This window comes from Centroberyx gerrardi, chromosome 3 (genome assembly GCF_048128805.1).
Source record: "Centroberyx gerrardi isolate f3 chromosome 3, fCenGer3.hap1.cur.20231027, whole genome shotgun sequence".
In the NCBI taxonomy this organism is placed as follows: domain Eukaryota; kingdom Metazoa; phylum Chordata; class Actinopteri; order Beryciformes; family Berycidae; genus Centroberyx; species Centroberyx gerrardi.
Window position 1 is genome coordinate 9,282,469 of NC_135999.1, and position 20,000 is coordinate 9,302,468.

Below are 20,000 nucleotides of genomic sequence, written 5' to 3' on the forward strand. Positions count from 1 at the left end.
AAAGGAGTGTAGAAAAATAGAAGAAACAGGTAAAGAGGGATAAAAAAAGAAAGCATTAGCACTTTCAGCAACTTCAATCTCCAACCAGTCCTACGTAACTTGCATGCATTTAGTATGACTCTATGTTAATGTAAAAGGATAAACTCCCTTATGCCAAGAACAAAGCACACAAAACAAAACACCCGTCTGCCCCTGGTCAAGAGAAATATTTGGGCTTAGGGAAACCTCATCTCAGAGCTTCATGTGCAAAAACTATTATCTGCTCTCTAACCGTCATCACAGGCGAAGTCCTGCACAGCCACGTCCTGGATGGGGATCTCCTTCAGGAAGTAAGGACTCTGGCAGCGAGGGTTGCCCGTGACGATGCGCTTCCTCCTCAGCCAATCACCGAGCCAGGCCAGGTGGCAGTTACAGTTGAAGGGGTTGGCCAGAAGGTTCCTGCGGAAGAAAGAATGAAGAAGGATTGGAAGTGCTGAGTGGAGGTTTCTGCCGTGAGTGATATGAAAAGAGACACAGTTTCTTTTTAGATGCTCAGTTCTTTGGAGGCATTTTTCTTAAACAAAGTGCAGAGTCTATCTCCTTTCATATGAATTGATCTCAGCAATTGTTTTCAAGTTGTTTAGCAGTTTCATTTATTAAAGATGAGAGAGGAAATGTTGATGAATAGTGGATAAGCGTATGTCTAGAGACAAAATAGAGTGCAGGGATGATGTACTTCCATTGGGTAAATGTGTGGGGTGCACATGGGCCCCTAGAGAAGTGTGTGTGTGTGTGTGTGTGTGTGTGTGTGTGTTTGTACTCACAGTGTGGACAGGGAGTGCAGTGTGTCGAAGGCTCCAGGGTTCATGGAGGTGATCTGGTTGTCATACAGTGACAGGAGACGCACCGAGCTCAATCCCACGAAGCTGCTGTTACTCACGCAGCTGATGCGGTTACTCCTCAGCATACTGAACACGCACACACACACACACATACACACACACATACACACACACACACACACACATACACATGCACACACAGATACAAATACGTTTTGTGCATGCTCACGTGTGTAGGGGCAAAAATGTTTTAAACATCTGTGTGTCAATGTCCACAGTGTGTGAGTGCATATTTGAATATTGCATTTGCATTAATACTTGATATGATAATGCCATTGCATATATGCATGTATTGTGTATGTGTGTGTGTGTGTGTGTGTGTACCCACAGTGTGCGGAGGCCACTGAGGCCCTTCAGCATGCGGTGGTGCACGTTCTCCAGTCTGTTGGAGGTCAGAATCAGCTCATTGACCCCTGAGGCTCCTTCAAATGTCCCCTCCTCTATGTCAGTGATACGATTATTACTCAGGTTACTGCAGAGAGAGAGAGAGAGAGAGAGAGAGAGAGAGAGAGAGAGAGAGAGAGAGAGAGAGGTGGGGAGGTAAAAAGGTGGCAAGAAAGAGAGTGAAAAGAAGAGAGAAGAAAGGGAGGCAGAGGGAGCGGGGAGGGTTCGAGGGAGGGAGGGAAAGGCAGCGAGAGGGGGAATTCGGCAAAGAAGGAGAGGGAAGAGGAGGAGGAAGAGGTAAGAAAGAGAGAGAGAGAGAGAGAGAGAGAGAGAGAGAGAGAGCGAAAAGTTCATTTGAGTCACTCGAAAGCTATTTCCGTGTCCTCATTCGTCACTCGTAGTACTCGCGGTGTGACCTGCGCATGACTTCCCGAGACACCGCGAGTGGCGCTTTGTTCTCGTTACATCTACACCATGTCTGACTCACATCTTCCTCAGCTGCGGCAACTTTTTGAAGATCCCTGTCGCCTCCAGCACCGTGAATTCATTGTTGTTCAGACGCCTAGGAACAGAGAGACAGGAGAGAAAGACACACATATAGTCAGAGAGAGAGAGAGAGAGAGAGAACAAAGGGAGACAGAGTAGGAGAATGAGCGAAAGTTTCATCTAGTCCTACTGTAAGCGTGCCCACACACACACACACACACACACACACACACACACACACACACACGTAGTAGAGGAGCGCAGCGTGACTCACAGCTCGGCGGTGTACTGGGGGATGTGGTCGGGTATTTTGGTGAGTTTCTGGTTGGAGCAGTCGACCGTCGTGCCCTCGCAGCGGCACTTCTCGGGGCAGGCCAGGTCGGCGAAGCAGTCCCCTCCCAGCTTGCTGCGGTAGTCCTCCGTACCTGGCCACAAGCACAAAGCACAAGCACAAGCGTCACCTAACAGCCTCGCCGCCGAAGTTCAGTGCCGGGGCGCTAACTCGGTGCCGGTTCCAACAGAAACACTGGGGGAAGGCCGGGGTGAAGGCTGAGATACACGGGGAGAATTTTGAGAGAGCGTCGATGGGCTGCGTTGTTTTCATTTGGAACGGGACGTATCAAGTGTGAAAAAATGTTGTCAGTTATGATGTCTGTAACGTTGCCCATCAGCATTGCTACTTCAAAATGTTGCCCGCGTATCATGACCTTTAAAGACAAACTTCACATGAGACATACAAATTCTAGATCAAGACACGCACACACACACACACACAAACTAAAGCTCAATACACACACATAGGAGTTTTTCAGTCCTGTCAGACTGTAAAGCAACTGTTGAGTGTTAGAAACCACAGCACAAACAAAACAGCATCAAGAATGAGATCATACCAGAAAAATGCATACACACACCCAGGCAGTCATCTATCATATTGCACAGGCACACTGGCGCGCGCACACACACACACACACACACACCCACACACAGAGGTTGTACGGGTGACAGGAGTGTGCTGTCTCTTGCGTCTTGGCCATGCTGCAGGGTTGTGCAGGGCCGTTCCATGGTGCTTGACGGAACCATGTTCCACTTTAGGAACCTGGCAGCCACATGGTTAGATCAAGCACAAAGGAACAACCTGCTCACTGACTGCTCCTCCGCTGGAACACGGGGATGGGAAGGACAGAGGGAGAGGAGGAGGAGGAGGAAGAGGAGGAGGAGGAGAGGAGAGGAGAGGAGAGGAGAGGCAACTAAGTTTGGTTTGGATGTAAGGATATTACAGGAGAGGAAGGAGGAGGAGGAGGAGGAGGAGGAGGAGAGGAGAAGAGAGGGAAGTTAGGTTGGTTTGAATGTAAGGAGATTCGGATGGGAGGGAAATAAAATGCAAAGAAGGAGAAAAGATGGGAAGATGAGGGATGAGAAAGAGGAGGTAGAAACGTACCACTTGGAAGAGAGTGGATAGCGTAGAGGAGAAGGGGAGGGGGGACAAGAAGACAAGATCAGATGGGAGGAACGCTCAGGAAAGTGATCAAGAGAAAGCAAGGGAAGGAGGGAGGGCGCGAGGAGAAAGAGAGACTGGAACATCTAAAGGAGAGTTAATTCAGAGGCAAAACACAGCAAGAGCAGGAACAGAGGAGCAGTTACAGCTGCAGACAGCAGAGGAGTGGGAGGAGAGTTACAGCAGCGCTGAAGGCAAGAGAAGCCCTGACATGTAGGATACACACAACTTACTGACTCACACACACATACATAGGAACGCAAGCACACACACACACACACACACACACACACATACACACACACATACACACATACACACACACACAGGCACACACACAGATAGGTAGAGAAGAAATACATGAACCGTTGTGATATGATAAGCTTCAAGAATATTCTCATTGTTTTTGTTTGTAAACAGACAAGAGGAGTCACAGAAGGGTCAAAGGTCACTGTGTTAACGGTAAAAGGTGCAACCAGGTCAGAGGCGGGCTCAGGGACGAGAGGTGGAGGGGTGGGGGGGCGGAGTTGACGCAAGAGAGTATGTGTATGTGTGTGTGTGTGGGTTTGTTACTTACAGCCGACATGGTGTACTCCTGAGTGTGTGAGAGAGGAGGCAGTAGGAGAAAGAAGAAGGGATTTCACATTTTATTTGAACAGGAGAAAAGCTGATGAAAAACTGAGCAAACTGCTGCTATGTTTTTGTGTGCCGTCCCTAGGCGGTGATTCATTTAAAGGGGTAATGGCTCGTGAAGAGTGAGCATCGCGCTGGCATAACATGACATTTGGTGGGTGCTTTTATCCAACACACAGCCCAGACTCATTTGCTTAAAGGTAGAGTGATCGGGACGTGTTTTTGGATCGTCGGATGGCAAACGCCGCAGCGGCCAGATAATACCAACATAATAAGAAAAATAATATTTCGGCAACTGTTAACCCTCACAAGTGCAAGTGGCGTTATCTTGCTTTGTGCATTCTTTGGCATCAATCACGTGAGCAGCTAAATCTCACATCACTGGTTCACAAGACTAAAATAAGAATTGGTTGGAAGGGTAAAACTGGAATAAAAGCGTCCAGAGTTTTTCGTGCAAACATTAGTTTAATCAAAAACATGAGACAGGATCCAAAATAATGTAGCGTGAAATAGGGGACATTATGCAAATGAAACTGCTAGATTTTAGAGGTACTGATCTAAAGCGCGATAGTGTGGTTGTAACATAGAATAGAGCGTGTTTATTCAACTTTTCAACCGCAAACGTTCTTAAATTATTCAGCTTTGCCCCGTATGTGGTATCTGGGCTTTGAAACCTCTGTCCTCCCGTGAGCTTCAGAGTTAATGACTGCAGTGAGCGCTCAACACACACACACACACACACACACACACACACACACACACATACGCGCACACACACACACTCACACTAACTCCTCTGTGTGCCGCTGTGCTAATGACCGCCTTTAGCCCTACTACTGATCTCGTATGCAAGTCTGATTTACATATTTCCCAACACCCCTCTGAGCATGGTAACTCTGTGACCTTTTGATGTTCTGCAGTGGGCGAAACAGACACAGATGCTCGCGGACACACGCTCATACATTAGCTATCATTAGATGTGCTAAGAAGCGAGGAGGACTAGTATTAAACTGAGTCTGTGTGATCCCTGTGCAAATACACGTCCGTTTATACAGAGTCTCACACGCAGGATCCAACTGACCGCGACCCAACCTTATTAATCCAATTGTTTCTCTCCCACCGCAGTCAAGGTTACAGTTGCCATCGGAAAACCCAGTGCAAGGACAAGAGCGTGATACAGTATCTAGCAAGATCTGATGCGTTGTGGTGCATAGGAGGTTAAACCTGTGTTATAACTTAAACATTCAAAGGGTGTCAGTCAAGGCAAGTCACTCCGAGCGCTGTGAGAGAGTGTGAGTGCGCAGCATCAGCCGTGAGTGACCAAAACAGAGTGTCGCACACACATACATGCTCGACTTACAGTACCTGGGATGAAATACTGTTCTCTAGCTAATGGAGGGAGAGAGAGAGAGAGAGAGAGAGAGAGAAAGAGAGAGAGAGAGATGAAGAGTGAAAAACAAAAGAAGGTAAAGAGTAGTGGAGCATACTCAGTGGATGCTTATGTATGCTTGTGTGTGTGTGTGTGTGTGTGTGTGTGAGAGAGAGAGAGAGAGAGAGAGCGAGAGAGAGAGAGAGAGAGAGACCCCAAATATTGCTGATGGTGGGGAGCTGAGGTTAGTAGAGAGAGGCTGAGGGAATATCCTGACAGGAAGACACATAATGATCACACAGGAGAGGACAGTGTGTCAGCTTGGATATTATGGGTAATATCATTATTGGATATTATGGGTAATATCATCATACATGAACTTCTACGATGGCTACATTTGTGTGTGTGCGTGCGTGTGTGTGTGTGTATACCTGAGCAGCGGAACTTCTTGCTCTTGATCTGTCCGATGCGTTTGTTGGCCAGCCGTCGAGGGCTGGTGCAGCGGGCGCCGCTGGTCTCTATGGGATTGTCCTGCAGGTAGTCTGCCAGCCACTTCAGATGGCAGTCGCAGATAAATGGGTTTTGGGCTAGGTGACTGAGGCACACACACACACACACACACACACACACACAGACACACAGACATGGACACACACACACAAACAAGATACGCTGTTGGAAAAACATACAGCTGTATTCTTCTATATGTCTTAAGCAGGGATGTACCCATCTTTTTATTTATAGTTTAACCACTTTTTCAGCTGATAGAAATCTTTACTACATAAATTCATAGCATACATCATACTAATTAACTGATCAAACTTGAGGAAATATGAGGATTGGCAAAAAGACATTCATTAAAGGAAAATTCCACCCTTGGATACTCTTACACTGTTATGTATCACCAATCTGTGAGGTTCAATGAGTTTCAGGAGTTATTTTGTGATGAAGTGCTGTAATTCACCTTTTTGTTGTACCCACTTTCCCTCAACCTGTCTCGTCTAATTCTACTTCAGTTAGTGATTTCCTACATTTCCCAGAATGCTTTTTGACCACCCCCAGAGAACAGGTGTGAGCTTGTTCCATTCAGCTGTTGGTTAGCCTATAGGTGTAGGTGGAGAGCAATAACGATAGCATAGTAAAAGTTTTTCCAGTCACACTGGAAATATCTTGACATGACGTCACTTCATCTACATTTGCCCACTTATCCATGGGAATAAGAAAAATACACCACCAAACAAGAAAATACACCCAGAAATACAAAGTACATCGCCAATAGCTGTTTAAACAGTGTTAAAGTTTTTCTGAAAATATAATTGATTTTTGTTTATACTGATGCTTTAGGTCATTGAGACAGATAATGCTCATAGGTCATAGTTTACACCCCTTATTTACCACTACATCACTGGCCTTGAGTATATGTGCGCACACTGTTGTGTGTGTAGGAGCTGTGTGGGTGTGTGTGTGTGTGTGTGTGTGTGTGTGTGTGTGTGTGTGTGTGTGTACGTACAGTGTCTGTATGGCTCTTAGCGATGCGAAGGTTCCCTTGGCAATGGTCTGAAGTTTGTTGTCATACAGAGAGAGCAGGTTGAGGTTGTGGAGGTCCTGAAACGCATCCACACGCAGACACGCTATCTTATTAGCATTCAGCAACCTGAAGGAGAGGAGAAACAGACGGGGGGAGAGAGAGAGGAGAACAACAGACAGAGAGATGGAGGATGATGGCTTATGCTGTTATCACTCGTCAGAAAGTATTTTGAATATTACAGGTCAATGATGGGAGCTTTCAATCATGATGTCCGCACTCCGACGACAATGTTTCTGGTAAGCAGTTTTCAGTGAATATCAATGAGATGTGGCTATGAGCTCTTCACTGTAGCTCAGTGTCTGTGTGTGTGTGTGTGTGTGTGTGTGCACTCACAATAACTGCAGAGAAAACAATCCCTCGAACAGTCCTTTGGAAATCTCAGTGATCTTATTCCCATATAGTACCCTATAGAGAATACACAACACATGAATAAATTATGCAAATAAAGTACGGAAAGACCACAGCTGTTATGAGTATAAGCAATATGAAGAAACAACATATACAGAAATGTGCTGAGGAGAAAACATACAGTGAAAAGACATTAAAAGAATGATAAATGTGAGCAAACAGACCTCCACTGGCCTCCAGGTGATACACAGTATAAACAGTGACTTGGTCTAACTGACTGTCCACTGTATATCGAACAGGGCGTTAAAAAAAACGATGCATAAGTAGAGCAGAAAATCAGAGATAAACACTTTTCACATAAATGTCACGATGAAATAAAATAGTCCATAAATCTAGCTGGGGTTACAGTGTGAGGAATGCACACTGTTATCGGAGAGAGGCTTTCTATAAATACATCAGATTACATACACAAACAGGTCAAGGCTGGGGCTGCCGCTGCCTTGCCCGACAAATACCTCAGACACACACACACACACACACACACACACACACACACACGCAGTTATCAGTCATCTCTCCGCTCCATGCCGAGTTGAGCTGTGTGTGTGTAGGCAGGCTGAAGACATGTGTTTTAGATCGGCTTTTATTTCATTGCGCTGAGTGGCTGTCCCTAAGAGACCTGGGGTTGGGAAACATACGGTGCGGGGAGTGGACGCTTCATTTATATCACACACACACACACACACACACACGTAAGCACGTACTGTTGCACACACACACACACACACACAGACACACTCAAACACACGAACCGAGGGAGTCGATGCTTCATTTACGTCCTCTCTCACCAAACCTTCACAAAACACCGACACACAGTGAACACACACTGCAGCTTAATGCGAAAGCCATACTCTATGTGGTGTGTCAGCGTGAATGTGCGTGTGTGTGTGTGTGTGTGTGTGTGTGTCCCATTCTCTCTGTGGTGAATGTGTAATGAGGTGGCAGAAGCCTCCATTCAGCAATTCAGCATTTATGAATTATTGACTTTGGAGAGACGAGACCTTAATATAACTCTTTCATGAAATAACTCTACATCCCTCCCCCCCCCCCCCCCTCCCCTCGCCTCTCCTCTCCTCTTCTCTCCATCTCCCTTTCCATGCTTCCTTCACACGCAAAGTAGACCGCAGACCATCCGACCTGAGACTCGGGCCAAGGAGGAAGCCACCAGCACCACTGTTCCCCCTGAAGACACTGGGGATTTCATCTAAAAAGTCCCATGAAACTTTGTTCTCTTTTTACATCAGATTGTTTTGGGCTTAGCGTCTGCCACACACACATTCTGTAGACACACACACACACAAAGACTGATCACCACTGTTCATTTAAATATAGAGAAAGCTTCCTACTTATACTGCTTAGTGTGGGGCTGGGGTTGAGGAGGGATGAAGTAGATTTAGACAATAAGAGTTTAAAGGTTCCTTATGAGATTCAAAGGGCTTTATTATGGCAAAGTGTCATTTCAATCAACTGCATTGTATATGCTTATATATATCATACAGTACTCACAGAGAGTTAAGGGAGCGCAGACCTTGGAAGGCATCCGCGGCCAACTCTGATATCTGGTTGTTACTCAGATCTCTGTGAAGAGAGAGAGAGAGAGAGAGAGAGAGAGAGAGAGAGAGAGAGAGAGAGAATAGGGAGGAAGAAAGGGAAAACAAGAAGCAGAGACAGAGAGAGAGAGAGAGACAAACAGAGAAAGTGAAAAATGGAGGACAAAGACTGAACAAACACGACGGGAGTGCGGTTTTTCGCTGATGGTTGACAGGGTGTACGATTGTGTGTATCTCCTCATCTACTCACATCCTGCGCAGCTTCTTATAGGGAGAAAAGGCCCCAGCTGGGATCACCTTGATGGCGTTCTGCTCCAGCCGTCTGGAACCAAACATACACACACAGACCATTGAGGAGCGACATTAACATTCCCCTATCACAGAGCTATCTCTGCCATATCGCTGCCTGGTGGTTTCCCCAGGGGGGCCGCAGTGACTAAGGGGAACATTTCCTGATAAGGCGCTTTGATGACGGCTGCCAAAGTCTGTCATGTTCCTCTGATCTTTTGCCCTCTTTAACATGCGCATGTGTGTGCGCCCACACGCTCACGCGCACACACACACACACACACACACACACTCAACTATCTGGGCTGTGTTCCGTAAAGTGCCAGGTTAACTCTGTGTCAGTTAGGCCCAAACAAATCAAGCCAGGCCAGAGAGAGAGAGAGAGAGAGAGAGAGAGAGAGAGAGAGAGAGAGGGAGGGAGAGAAAGCAGACCAAAACAACCGCTCTCTGAACATTTCACATGCTCAGTCACTGTGACAAGAAAGGCTGTGGAACATGATTTGCAAACCAACCATCTCATTGTGAAACATTTCCCCCAAAATCAGTTTGTTTTTCATTTGCTGTTCTCTTCTGTTCAGCCCCGCTCTAGCCCTCTCCTGAGTACTAAATGTGTTCCAAGATGTTTCACCGATATCGAACGTGCAGGATTTTTCCTATTCTATTCTATTCTATTCTATTCTATTCTATTCTCATCAGGCTCTGTATAAAAAAAAAGTCTTAATACTTTATGCCTGTAAATCTGGTGTAAGACTCTAATCCGGCCTCTTTTCAGCATGTCCCCTCTTAGACAGTGATATGATCTGTCTTGTCCTTCACAATAATCTTTCAATTCTTCCTCCCTCATCCCTTCATTATTGTCTCAACCAGAGGAGAGCTGCATGACCAGGCTTTCTCATTTCACAGACGTGTGGTTTTATTCCACTGCACAGAGAGAGAGAGACAAAGAGAAAGATGGAGAGAGAAAACAGAGAGCAACACAGTGAAAGAGCAAGGGGAGAAAAGAGATATCACTGAGTGTGGACGTGTGTGTGTGTGTGTGTGTGTGTGTGTGTCTGTGCGTGTGTGCATGGGCGCACGCATGTACAGTACCGCAGGTGTGTGTGTGTGTGTGTGTACTTATGTGTGTGTCTCATTACATCTCAGTAATGGTTTCAGGCAGGTTGGTGGGTATTTCTGTCAGTCCCTTCCCTCTGCAGTCCACGATGTTGTTGCTGCAGGTGCAGGACTCTGGGCACTGAAGCACACTGCAGGAGGAAGACGACGACGACTGGTGACCTACACACACAGAGACACAGGGGCAATATTACCCACTGATAATAGCTTGTGCTCAGCGTAAATTCCCAGAAGGCGAAGGACGCTCAAGCAGTGAGAAAAAATCAAAGAGTGAAGCAACAAGACAGTCCACACAATGTGCAGGAGAGACATTGTCCCATAAATGCGAAAGTGACCTTGTCAGGGCTACAGTATCATTTTTAATCTCGTGTTCTGTCCTATAAAGGGCTTTAGAGAAAAGCCAATACATATATTTCAGTGCATGCAGTGTGTGGGGTTAAAGCCAAGCCATGGAAAGGGAGAATGGAGCACTTGCCTTCGTCCCAATCTTGAAAAGCATGAGCGAAAGAGAGTAAGAAAAGGGGAAACGAGACAAAGAGAGAAAGATGGGTTCGCAACGGTATAAAACAGCAAGCGGATGTAAGTCATGAAACAAGACAAAAAGAACAGCAACAGTCCCACACACCACACGCTCTCCTCTCTCCTCCCTCTCGCCTCCCTCTCCTCCTACCTGTGCAGACGAACTCCTTCTTCTGCACCTCGGCCACGTTGTGCCCCCTCAAGTGCGGCGGGGCCATGCACTGCGTGTAGAGACCCAGGCGGGGGCGCTGCCGCAGCCACTCCGACAGCCAGGCCACGTGGCAGTCACACTGCAGGTTGTTGGAGTGCAGGCGACTGGAGGAGGAAGGAGGGATGGGGACGGGAGGGGAGGGGAGGGAGAGCGGAGGGCGGGGTGGAGGCGATGGGGGGGTGGAGGGGGAGGGTGTAAGACGGGACAGCAGGTCGGAGAGGAGGGGATGGGTGTACGTGAGGATCGAGGGAAAGGGGGGGTAGTGAAGAAGATGGAGAGAGGGAGTTGAAGGGTGAAGGAGGTGAGAAGAGAAATAAGGGATTTGAGGACAGGGGAGACAGGAGGATAGGGGGGGTGGGGAGGTTGGGGTGGTGGGGGGAGGGTACAGGAGGGGGGGGGGAAGCATGGATCGATCGATCAATTGTACAAACGGACACGGAGGAGAGGAATCCTTTCCCCCGGGGCAGGAATGTGCGGAAACTACTCAACGGTGCCACTTACAAGGTCCGGAGCTTCGGCATGTGGTTGAAGCTGGCCACAGAGAGACGGCTGATGTTGTTGTTGTTGAGTGTGCTGGAGGAGGGAAACATACAACGAATTCAGTCTTATTCTTTTTCAGGTCATGGGGGGGGGGAGGCTGGAGTCTATCCCGGCATGCATTGGGTGCAAGACAGGGGACACACCCTGGACAGATCCGGACAGCGAATTCAGTTATTTTCTGACACATGCTGCTTTAATATGAGAGCCAATTATTCCTCTTACGTAGCTGCCCTTGAGTCCTACAGAAACTTGTATCCGTAATTTTGACATTGTGTGATTTTTTTTTTTTGCTCTAATTGACAGCTGACATTGCTCCCCATATGAAATATTTAATGACCCTGAGCCCAAAGCAAACCGCTGAATATGCTTTGCCAAATGTCAAAAATTAAAAATGGCTGTCATTGAGAATATCAACAAGCTTCTCTGTGCTCAAAGGTCGACTTTTTGGACGGACAAGGTCTCTGTACACTGGCACATTGATGATATAAAAATACATGTATGAATTATATGACGATAATAATACCATAGAGGCTGGGTAATAAGCGTCATTTCAGTATATATATGAAACTGTCCCGGCTTTTTGGCTGCTGCACAGACAATGCAGTGTTTGAAAGGTCAGCCAGGTTATTATCTTTACCCTCATCCCACTGCTGGTGGTGGGCATCATCCACCAATCATCTACTGCTGTCAGCAAGGTGATTGGTTAAAGAGGTACTCACAGCACTTCCAGGTCACGTAACGCTCTGAAGGCTCCATCTTCGATACAGCTGATGTGGTTATAGTCCAACTGGCTGCTCACACACACACACACACACACACAAGGAAGAAAAAGGAAGCTGTTGTAAGCTGTAAAGGTAACCTACAGTATATCTCCAGGCGAAATTCCAGCCAGACAGCCAGTTAGAGATGAAAATGCATCGACTCCCTCAGCAAACTCATCAACAACCTCTCTCTCTCTCTCTCTCTCTCTCTCTCTCTTGCCCTCTCTCACTTTCTCTTTCGCTTTAGTTGTGTCTCTTGAGCTCTTTTCTTCCTTCCAGGCGTATTTCTCAATGTATTTATCTCTGCATCCGTTCCCCTCTTCCTGCTCTCTTCTGTCTGTCCTCTAATTTGTATGCGCCGCTCTTTACCCCCCCCCCCCTCCTCTCTCTCTCTCTCTCTCTCTCTCAGAATCACTTTGCTGAAACAATTTAATTAAGACATAAGGACAGTAAATCATGTGCTGTCACCCGGGCACCATTGTGCACACACACACACACACACACACACACACACACACACACACACACACACAAATACAGACAGACACACACACACACATGCACACACACACACACACACACACACACACACACACACACACATTGTCCTGTCCTTTTACAATAATTGCAAGGCATTTCAAAAAAATTATCTGATCTGGAAAAAAAATGCCAGGATGCAGCAAAATATTAAAAAAAATCCATATTTAGAAAATTACTTCTGGGCAATTACTGTACCTGCAAAATGACCAACAATTATCTTCAATCATCATAACTATGACTGAGGGAAAACAAAGAAAGAAAAAACCACTGACGTGACGGCCGCAGAAAAGCTCCAGCGCTGCTAACGAGCAGCAGTGTGCGCTCGCCAGTCAATACAGCAGGCAGGAGGCACATGACATTTAACACAATGAAATATTGATGCACAGGCGCATGGGGGCTGTGCAGATTTGCACACATGGTAAAAAGCAAAGGACAGACGTGCACGCACACACACACGCAAACACACAATCATGCATATGGGCCACACACACACACACACACACACACACACACACACACACATAGAAAGTATTGCCAAAGTGCCACTCACAGGTTTTTGATCTCCACTGCTCCCCTGAAGGCTTTCCTTGGAACCCCCTGGATCTGGTTCTCACTGAGATCACTAGATAGATAGATAGAGAGAGAGAGAGAGAGAGAGAGAGAGAGAGAGAGAGAGAGAGAGAGACCTTTATTTTGACAATTCCAGCTAAAAAACAGGGACAATCAAATTGTGATCACATCAAAGAAAACAGTCAATCAGGAAAACAATGACACAAGATGCTAAAACAACACAACTGTACTACACTTAGTAGAGAGAGAGAGAGAGAGATGGAAATGCAGAGAGAGAGAGAGAGAGAAAGAGAGAGATGAAGGCAGAGAGTTAAGCCAAGCTGTCACAGAACCACTTGCTTTGCAGCACAAGTACTTGATGTAATCACCAAAATGCAGCGGGGGAACTTGAGAGCCAGACAGATCATCTGCAAAATTGACTTCCTTCGACACAGAGCACTCCGGCTCCAAATATAATCAGCTGTCGCTATTCATCTCTCAGTGACACAAAAAAACGCTGCCTCTGACAAGTGTCCACGTAGCTAGACCCAGGCGCAATTCAATTGTCTGCTTTGAACATCCATCCAAGTCAGGTAGGAGACTAAAGAGAGCTGAAACGACCTGTAGGGGGCACTAGCGACCTCCGCTTCCCTCAGCCTCTCTCTCTCTCTCTCTCTCTCTCTCTCCCTCCTCCTCTCATCACTCCCACTCATCTCTCTCTCTCTCTCTCTCTCTCTCTCTCTCTGTCTCTCCTTCTCCTCTGCTTTTAAGGAGTGAGTGATGGATGTGTGTGTGAGCGCTGGGGTTTACAGAGATTTAATTTCCAGCCACTTTAACTAAGCTGCAGCTTGGAATATGGCAGCAAACTCTCACACACTAAATCTACTGCAGTGGCACATACATGTGGACATACGTGTGCACATGCATGTACATTCACACACACACACACACACAGACACACACACAAGCACCACCCACCCACACAAATACACAGGTGTCTGACATACACTAAATCCACTGTCTAAGTGAAATACACGCTATCACAGGTTGGTGTAGCAACTTAATTTAGTGAGGACACACACACACACTGGGACCAATGGATGTGCACACACATAGTTTAATGAAATTAGGTGTTAAACACACGAGTATGCAAGCACATAGACACAAACGCACACACGCACACACATACACACACACACACACACACACACACACGAACACAAGCATAAACAAAGCCATCTGAAGCAGACACCACAGTGTGAGATATGGATTCTATAACCCAAAAGGAATTCAGCTGTCTGGATGGTGCAGATTTATTCCAGGCTGTGAGATGCAGGTGCTACCCAAGTGGCTGGTAGAAAAACATGCAGCTATATACATCATCCCCGACTAACATCACACATCTCAACTTCACTGGAGGGAGGACACTTAGACATCTTAATGATATCGCACACTGCCCGACTGCCTATGCGCGCGCGCGCGCGTGTGTGTGTGTGTGTGTGCGTGTGTGTGGGTCTGACAGCCACCAACTTCCCTCTGGCTAACATGGGCCCAGGACCCAGACAGACTAACTGACCTTTCACCCTTGACCTTCCAGCTCTTGACCCCTACCGCGGCTCCTTGACCTCTAGCATGCTAATCGGCTAACGGCTAATGCCCAGCCACATTCCTCACATTCCCGGGGCTATGATCATATAATCACCGCTGCAGCTACCGTCCGTCTCCCGCACTTCCACCTGCTTCTTCCACACGCTCTTTTGAAATGATAAATTACTGTTAAGAATCAAGAGAAATGAAGGAGAGAGGCGTTTAAAAGGCTGGATCTCTGCAGTTTGGAGAGAGTGGTTGTAACCTTGTCCTTGAAAATTATTCTCTCAAGTCAAACATACAAAAATGCATACACACACACACACACACACACAGAAATGTGCACATGCCTGTGTAGTTGTGCACGCGCATACACACACACGGCAAATTCACATCATGTTTCAATGCTCTCTGATGCTGAGATCAATGAACAGAGATAGACGAAAGAAAGGGCTCACCTTTGCTGTTTTACACAGTCACACACACACACCTACACACACACACACACACACACATATACACGTACACACACACGCTGGTTTGAATCAAATCAGAGTGTATCCTGATACTGTTTTTACAAGACCAGGGGGGGTTTGGAAAACAGCCGTGTTCCTTTAACCGCTGCAACTCTAAGACCAAATAAACACTCTGAAAGTGCTCCCCTCCTGCTTACACACACACACACGCACACACACACACATCTGCATAGTGTGGATAATCAACTTAGAGTCTACATCCAGTATATCTGCCTATCAGATATAGACATACGGCAAAAATCTGTTAATGTGTTATATGTGAGCAGTTGACAGTCTGACAGGTTGACAGTTTGTGTGTGGACTTCACAGCCGGCACACAGGCCGCACTGTAAACTACACATTCAATGGTGAACTAAACTCGGCCGGAGTGTGTTTACACACACACCGAACATGTTCACTTGGGAATGTACAGGTCACTTCATATCTCATCGTAAACGTGCAGTAAACAACATACAAAGGTATTGGGTTGAAAGTACTATGCGATTGGTTCTAGCGTGAGGTGGAGTCCCGCATAAGTGTGTGTGTGTGTGTGTGTGTGTGTGTGTGTGTGCGTGTTTGACATACACATTTATCTTCCGAAGCATAGAGATGATTGGAAATTGATTTTCCGCGTCTCTCTGTCCCTATGATCTATGACAAGAGAGAGATCAACAGCACACACATGCACAGACACGCACACACACACACACACACACACACACACATACATACATGCACACATGATTGACAGTTTGGGTTAGTGAGGGGCTCTTAAGGAAGTGCAAGAGGCCACTCTAAACCCTATTCATCACCCAGACCACCAGAGAGAGAGAGAGAGAGAGAGAGAGAGAGAGAGAGAGAGAGAGAGAGAGAGAATAAAATCAACTTTTACCCCAACAAGGAAATTGACGTCTAAGGGTCTTAGGAGTGGATTTTCATTTTGGGCTGGCGCCAAGGCACCTGATTCAACTTCATCATTAGTTAAATCATTTGGTGGATGTCCCACCCGCCACTTTCCCTGTCCGCTCCCTCTCTCTCTCTCTCTCTCTCTCTCTCTTGTCTCTCCCTGTGCCCCCACCTCTCTCTTTCCATCCTCCTCTCTCTCTTCCTCTTCTCCTAAATTGGTCTTGTTTTTGGACTTCCCCATGGTTTAACCCCTCACCTCTGCCCCTGTGCCTAAACTGGGAGGTTACCTTCATTAAAAGAGGCTCCTGCTGAGCCCTGTGTGTGTGTGTGTGTGTGTGTGTGTGTGTGTTTGTATTTGAAGGGGCCGGAGGCATTAAAGCCACACAGGAACTCAGGGGAGTGTATCATGCTGCTAAGTTAGGAACCTGCAGAAAGTGGAGCCCACCACTCACACACACACACACACACACACACACACACACTCCAGACCCAGACAGACTGCTGCGTTCGAGACGATTCCTCTCTCCGTCTGTCAACCAGTCAATCATCAGATTGACAGCTGACGGCACACCCTGCCATGTTGCAAAGTAGGAAAACACACTTGTGCATGCACACACACACACACACACACACACACACACACACACACACTCACGCACGCACACACACACACACACACACATTGTAGATGCACACCATTATGCTCTTCACTAACCACTCACAGGTGCAGCAACTGAAAAGCCTGTGTCCCTCTTCATCTTATTTTTGGCTCTTTTTTTCATCTTGTCCTCTCTCTTTCTCTTTCTCTCTTTTCTCCATCTATCTTTTGACCTTGCTCTTTGTCTCTTTTTCTCACCTCTGGTGGCCCAAGATGTGTGTGTGTGTGTGTGTGCGTGTGTGTGAAAGAGTCAGGTCCCCAGTGTTAAGAGCTTAGTGCTGCTTTTCTAAAGGGTCTTTTCAGAGTGAGAGGGGCTTTTGACGCCCTGCGTGTCTAAGAAGACCTGGGCATGAAAGAGCAGCACTCAATTCTCACACATGCACCCCCCCCCCCCCTCACCCCCCCAACTTCTCCCCCACCCGCCCCCCTTTCTCTCTCTCACACTGGACACACACACTCTCTCACCTACTGTTACACAGTTTCTGAACCTCTTTTGTACACTCCCTCTTGCCACGAGATTCTTCCCAAGTCCAGCAAACTGGGGGTTCCTGTGGATGGATGGATGTACGTACGTGTGTGTGTGTGTGTGTGTGTGTGTGTGTGTGTGTGTGTGTGTGTGTACGGGTGTGTGGGTATGGGTCGGGGTTGGCAGAGCAGTAAACTAATCATCTTGTTCAAATCCCTTTGGGAGACCTTAATCCTATTAACTATAAGAATGTGTGAATGGGCAAAAGAGGGAGCTGGAAAGAGTCAGAAAGAGAGAAAAAGAAGGAGAGGAAGAGAGAGAGCGACAAAAAAGAGATACAGAGATGGACGGAGTGAGAGAGTGTGAGCGCAGAATATATAGGACGGATACCAGGGGACAGAACGAGTGGGTTTTCGGTTGTGGTGGAAGGGCGTTTGGGAAGTGGAGAGGCAGGGAGGTCGGAGGGAAGGACGGAGACGGGATACAGGGGGTATGACTGGGATTGGGTGGAGAGGGAGGGAGGTGTGTGTGTGTGTGTGTGTGTGTAGGTGGGGATAGGGGGGATGGGGGGGGGGGGGTCCTTGAGTTAATTCAGGGAGCAATGCCATGGAGTGGACCCCCAAAGATCACACTTCTGTGAGCAATTAGGAAGAGAAAGACTCCCAAAGAAAGGAGAGGAGATGAGGAGAGAAAGGAGAGGGGTGAGAGGGAGGAGAGGAGAGGAGAGGAGACAATGCAGAGGATTACTGAACACATTGGGACAGGACTGGCACCTGGGAATGTGGAGGAATGTGTGTGTGTGTGTGTGGGTCGGCTTTCATGTGTGTGTGTGTGTGTGTGTCAGTGCCTGTCGGTGTGTCTGGAATCGGTGTACCAAATGTGAATCATAACGCCCCTTGTTTAAGGTGTAAGTACATGCAGTATCTTGTCACTGGCCTTCTCTTATTAAAAAAGGCATGGTGCCCGGCAGCATCATGAGGCTATACACTATGAACACAATGATAAAAAAATGATTCTTCCTATTTGCTCTTTCAAGAAACCAATTTGTTATGCAGAATCACACACACCCACCGGCAGATAGCCTCCTCTTCCAGTCGCTCTCCTCTAAACTAATATTGACTTTGTTCGTGAATGGCACATCCGCAGTCTCTCTCTCTCTCTCTCTCTCTCTCTCTCTCTCTCTCTCTCTCTCTCTCCACCTCATTGCCTATTTCTCTTATTCACCATCACGCCTCACACACATACTTTAAATGCCAGGTAAGAGGGTTGCTATGGTTACTGGACCAGGGTGGACACCTAGGGGACATTTTGACTTGACAGAGAGGATGTCCCCTGTGTGCGTGTGTGTGTGTGTGAATGTGTGTGTGTGTGTGTGTGTGTGTGTGTGTGTGTGTGTGTGTGTGTCTATCTGTATGGTAATCTGCCAGAATAGATTTGTGTATTTCTTCCATGAGTTTGTAACATTATGGAGTGCTTGGTTTCCAAAAAGCTCTTGTGGTAAAAGCTGCATTTACTCTCGCTGGCCTGCCAGAGAGTTTTATTTTGCAATGTTTCTTCCTTCATACACAGTTGAGCTGAATACAGAAAGCTGTTTGCTTGGTAGAAATGGTACATTCTGCCTGCTGATTCCCTACATAAATAGCTCCTACTCTTTGCATTACAGCTACCCATCTCCTTGTAGTGTGCACTTAACAAAGCCAGCTGAGCTGCTAGCAAAACTTAGTGCAATCCGTTGCTCAGGTAACAACATATTTAAAAGACATTTTCTCTAATCAAGTCTATCTAGGAAGGTTATTGGTATAATAACAAAGCTAAAAAAGTACAATGTGTGCTGGTGTGCATGTGTGTGTGTTTGTGTGTGCACGTGTGTGTGTGTGTGTGTGTGTACGCGCATGTTTAAAACCAGACTGATTACGTCCCTTTCCAGCCCTGGAACGGATTAGTCAGCGCTCTGAGACCATGACATCATCAGAAATGTTTACACGTGTAATTATAGAGAAGTGAGGAATACATCTGTAAAACACACACACACACACTCATTCATACACACACACACACACACACACACAGACGAGAAATAGACAGTGGCTAGCAGTAACAGAGTAATTGCATACCAGGAGAGGCTAGAAGCACTAAGTAATGGGGATATGGTTTCCCTCTAAACATCTGATGATGATATTTAGACTTTTACATGTAAGTCTGCCTCAACAGAGAGGCCCATCACACTGTGCACCTGTACGCAACACACATGCCAGTCACATGACGAGAAAAACTGCTCTCCATGTCTTTCAGGATATACTGACGCTGCACAGGGAATGGGAAAAAGTGGCATAGTTTGTGGGAAACACATCCACCCACACACACACACACACACACTACGGCTGGCTGTTGTAACTGATGATATCGTGACATCTCTGTGCTTGTAGCTCAGTGTGGCACACGCATTAGCTCTGTGATCCAGGTAGTCCACATGCTTATCTGTGTCCAGGAACACTCAGACCCTCTCCATGTCACACCGCAACAGGCCGTATCAGCTGGTTTGGGCGATAATGG

The 20,000-nt window shown here is 46.9% G+C and overlaps 1 protein-coding gene across 1 annotated transcript in view; it reads right to left on the reverse strand.

The window, feature by feature from the left end:
* Window positions 1-20,000, reverse strand: part of slit2 (slit homolog 2 (Drosophila)) — a 75,401-nt gene that overhangs the window by 17,645 nt on the left and 37,756 nt on the right. The window contains exons 5-19 of the mRNA XM_071923268.2: window positions 13,317-13,388; window positions 12,185-12,256; window positions 11,427-11,498; window positions 10,866-11,029; window positions 10,219-10,357; window positions 9,045-9,116; window positions 8,751-8,822; window positions 7,170-7,241; window positions 6,759-6,902; window positions 5,680-5,843; window positions 2,026-2,176; window positions 1,753-1,827; window positions 1,210-1,353; window positions 804-947; window positions 272-438 (exon numbers count right to left, since the gene is read on the reverse strand). Of these exons, the coding sequence (XP_071779369.2) occupies window positions 272-438; window positions 804-947; window positions 1,210-1,353; window positions 1,753-1,827; window positions 2,026-2,176; window positions 5,680-5,843; window positions 6,759-6,902; window positions 7,170-7,241; window positions 8,751-8,822; window positions 9,045-9,116; window positions 10,219-10,357; window positions 10,866-11,029; window positions 11,427-11,498; window positions 12,185-12,256; window positions 13,317-13,388 (1,724 nt within the window). The remainder of the gene's footprint in view (window positions 1-271; window positions 439-803; window positions 948-1,209; window positions 1,354-1,752; window positions 1,828-2,025; window positions 2,177-5,679; window positions 5,844-6,758; window positions 6,903-7,169; window positions 7,242-8,750; window positions 8,823-9,044; window positions 9,117-10,218; window positions 10,358-10,865; window positions 11,030-11,426; window positions 11,499-12,184; window positions 12,257-13,316; window positions 13,389-20,000) is intronic.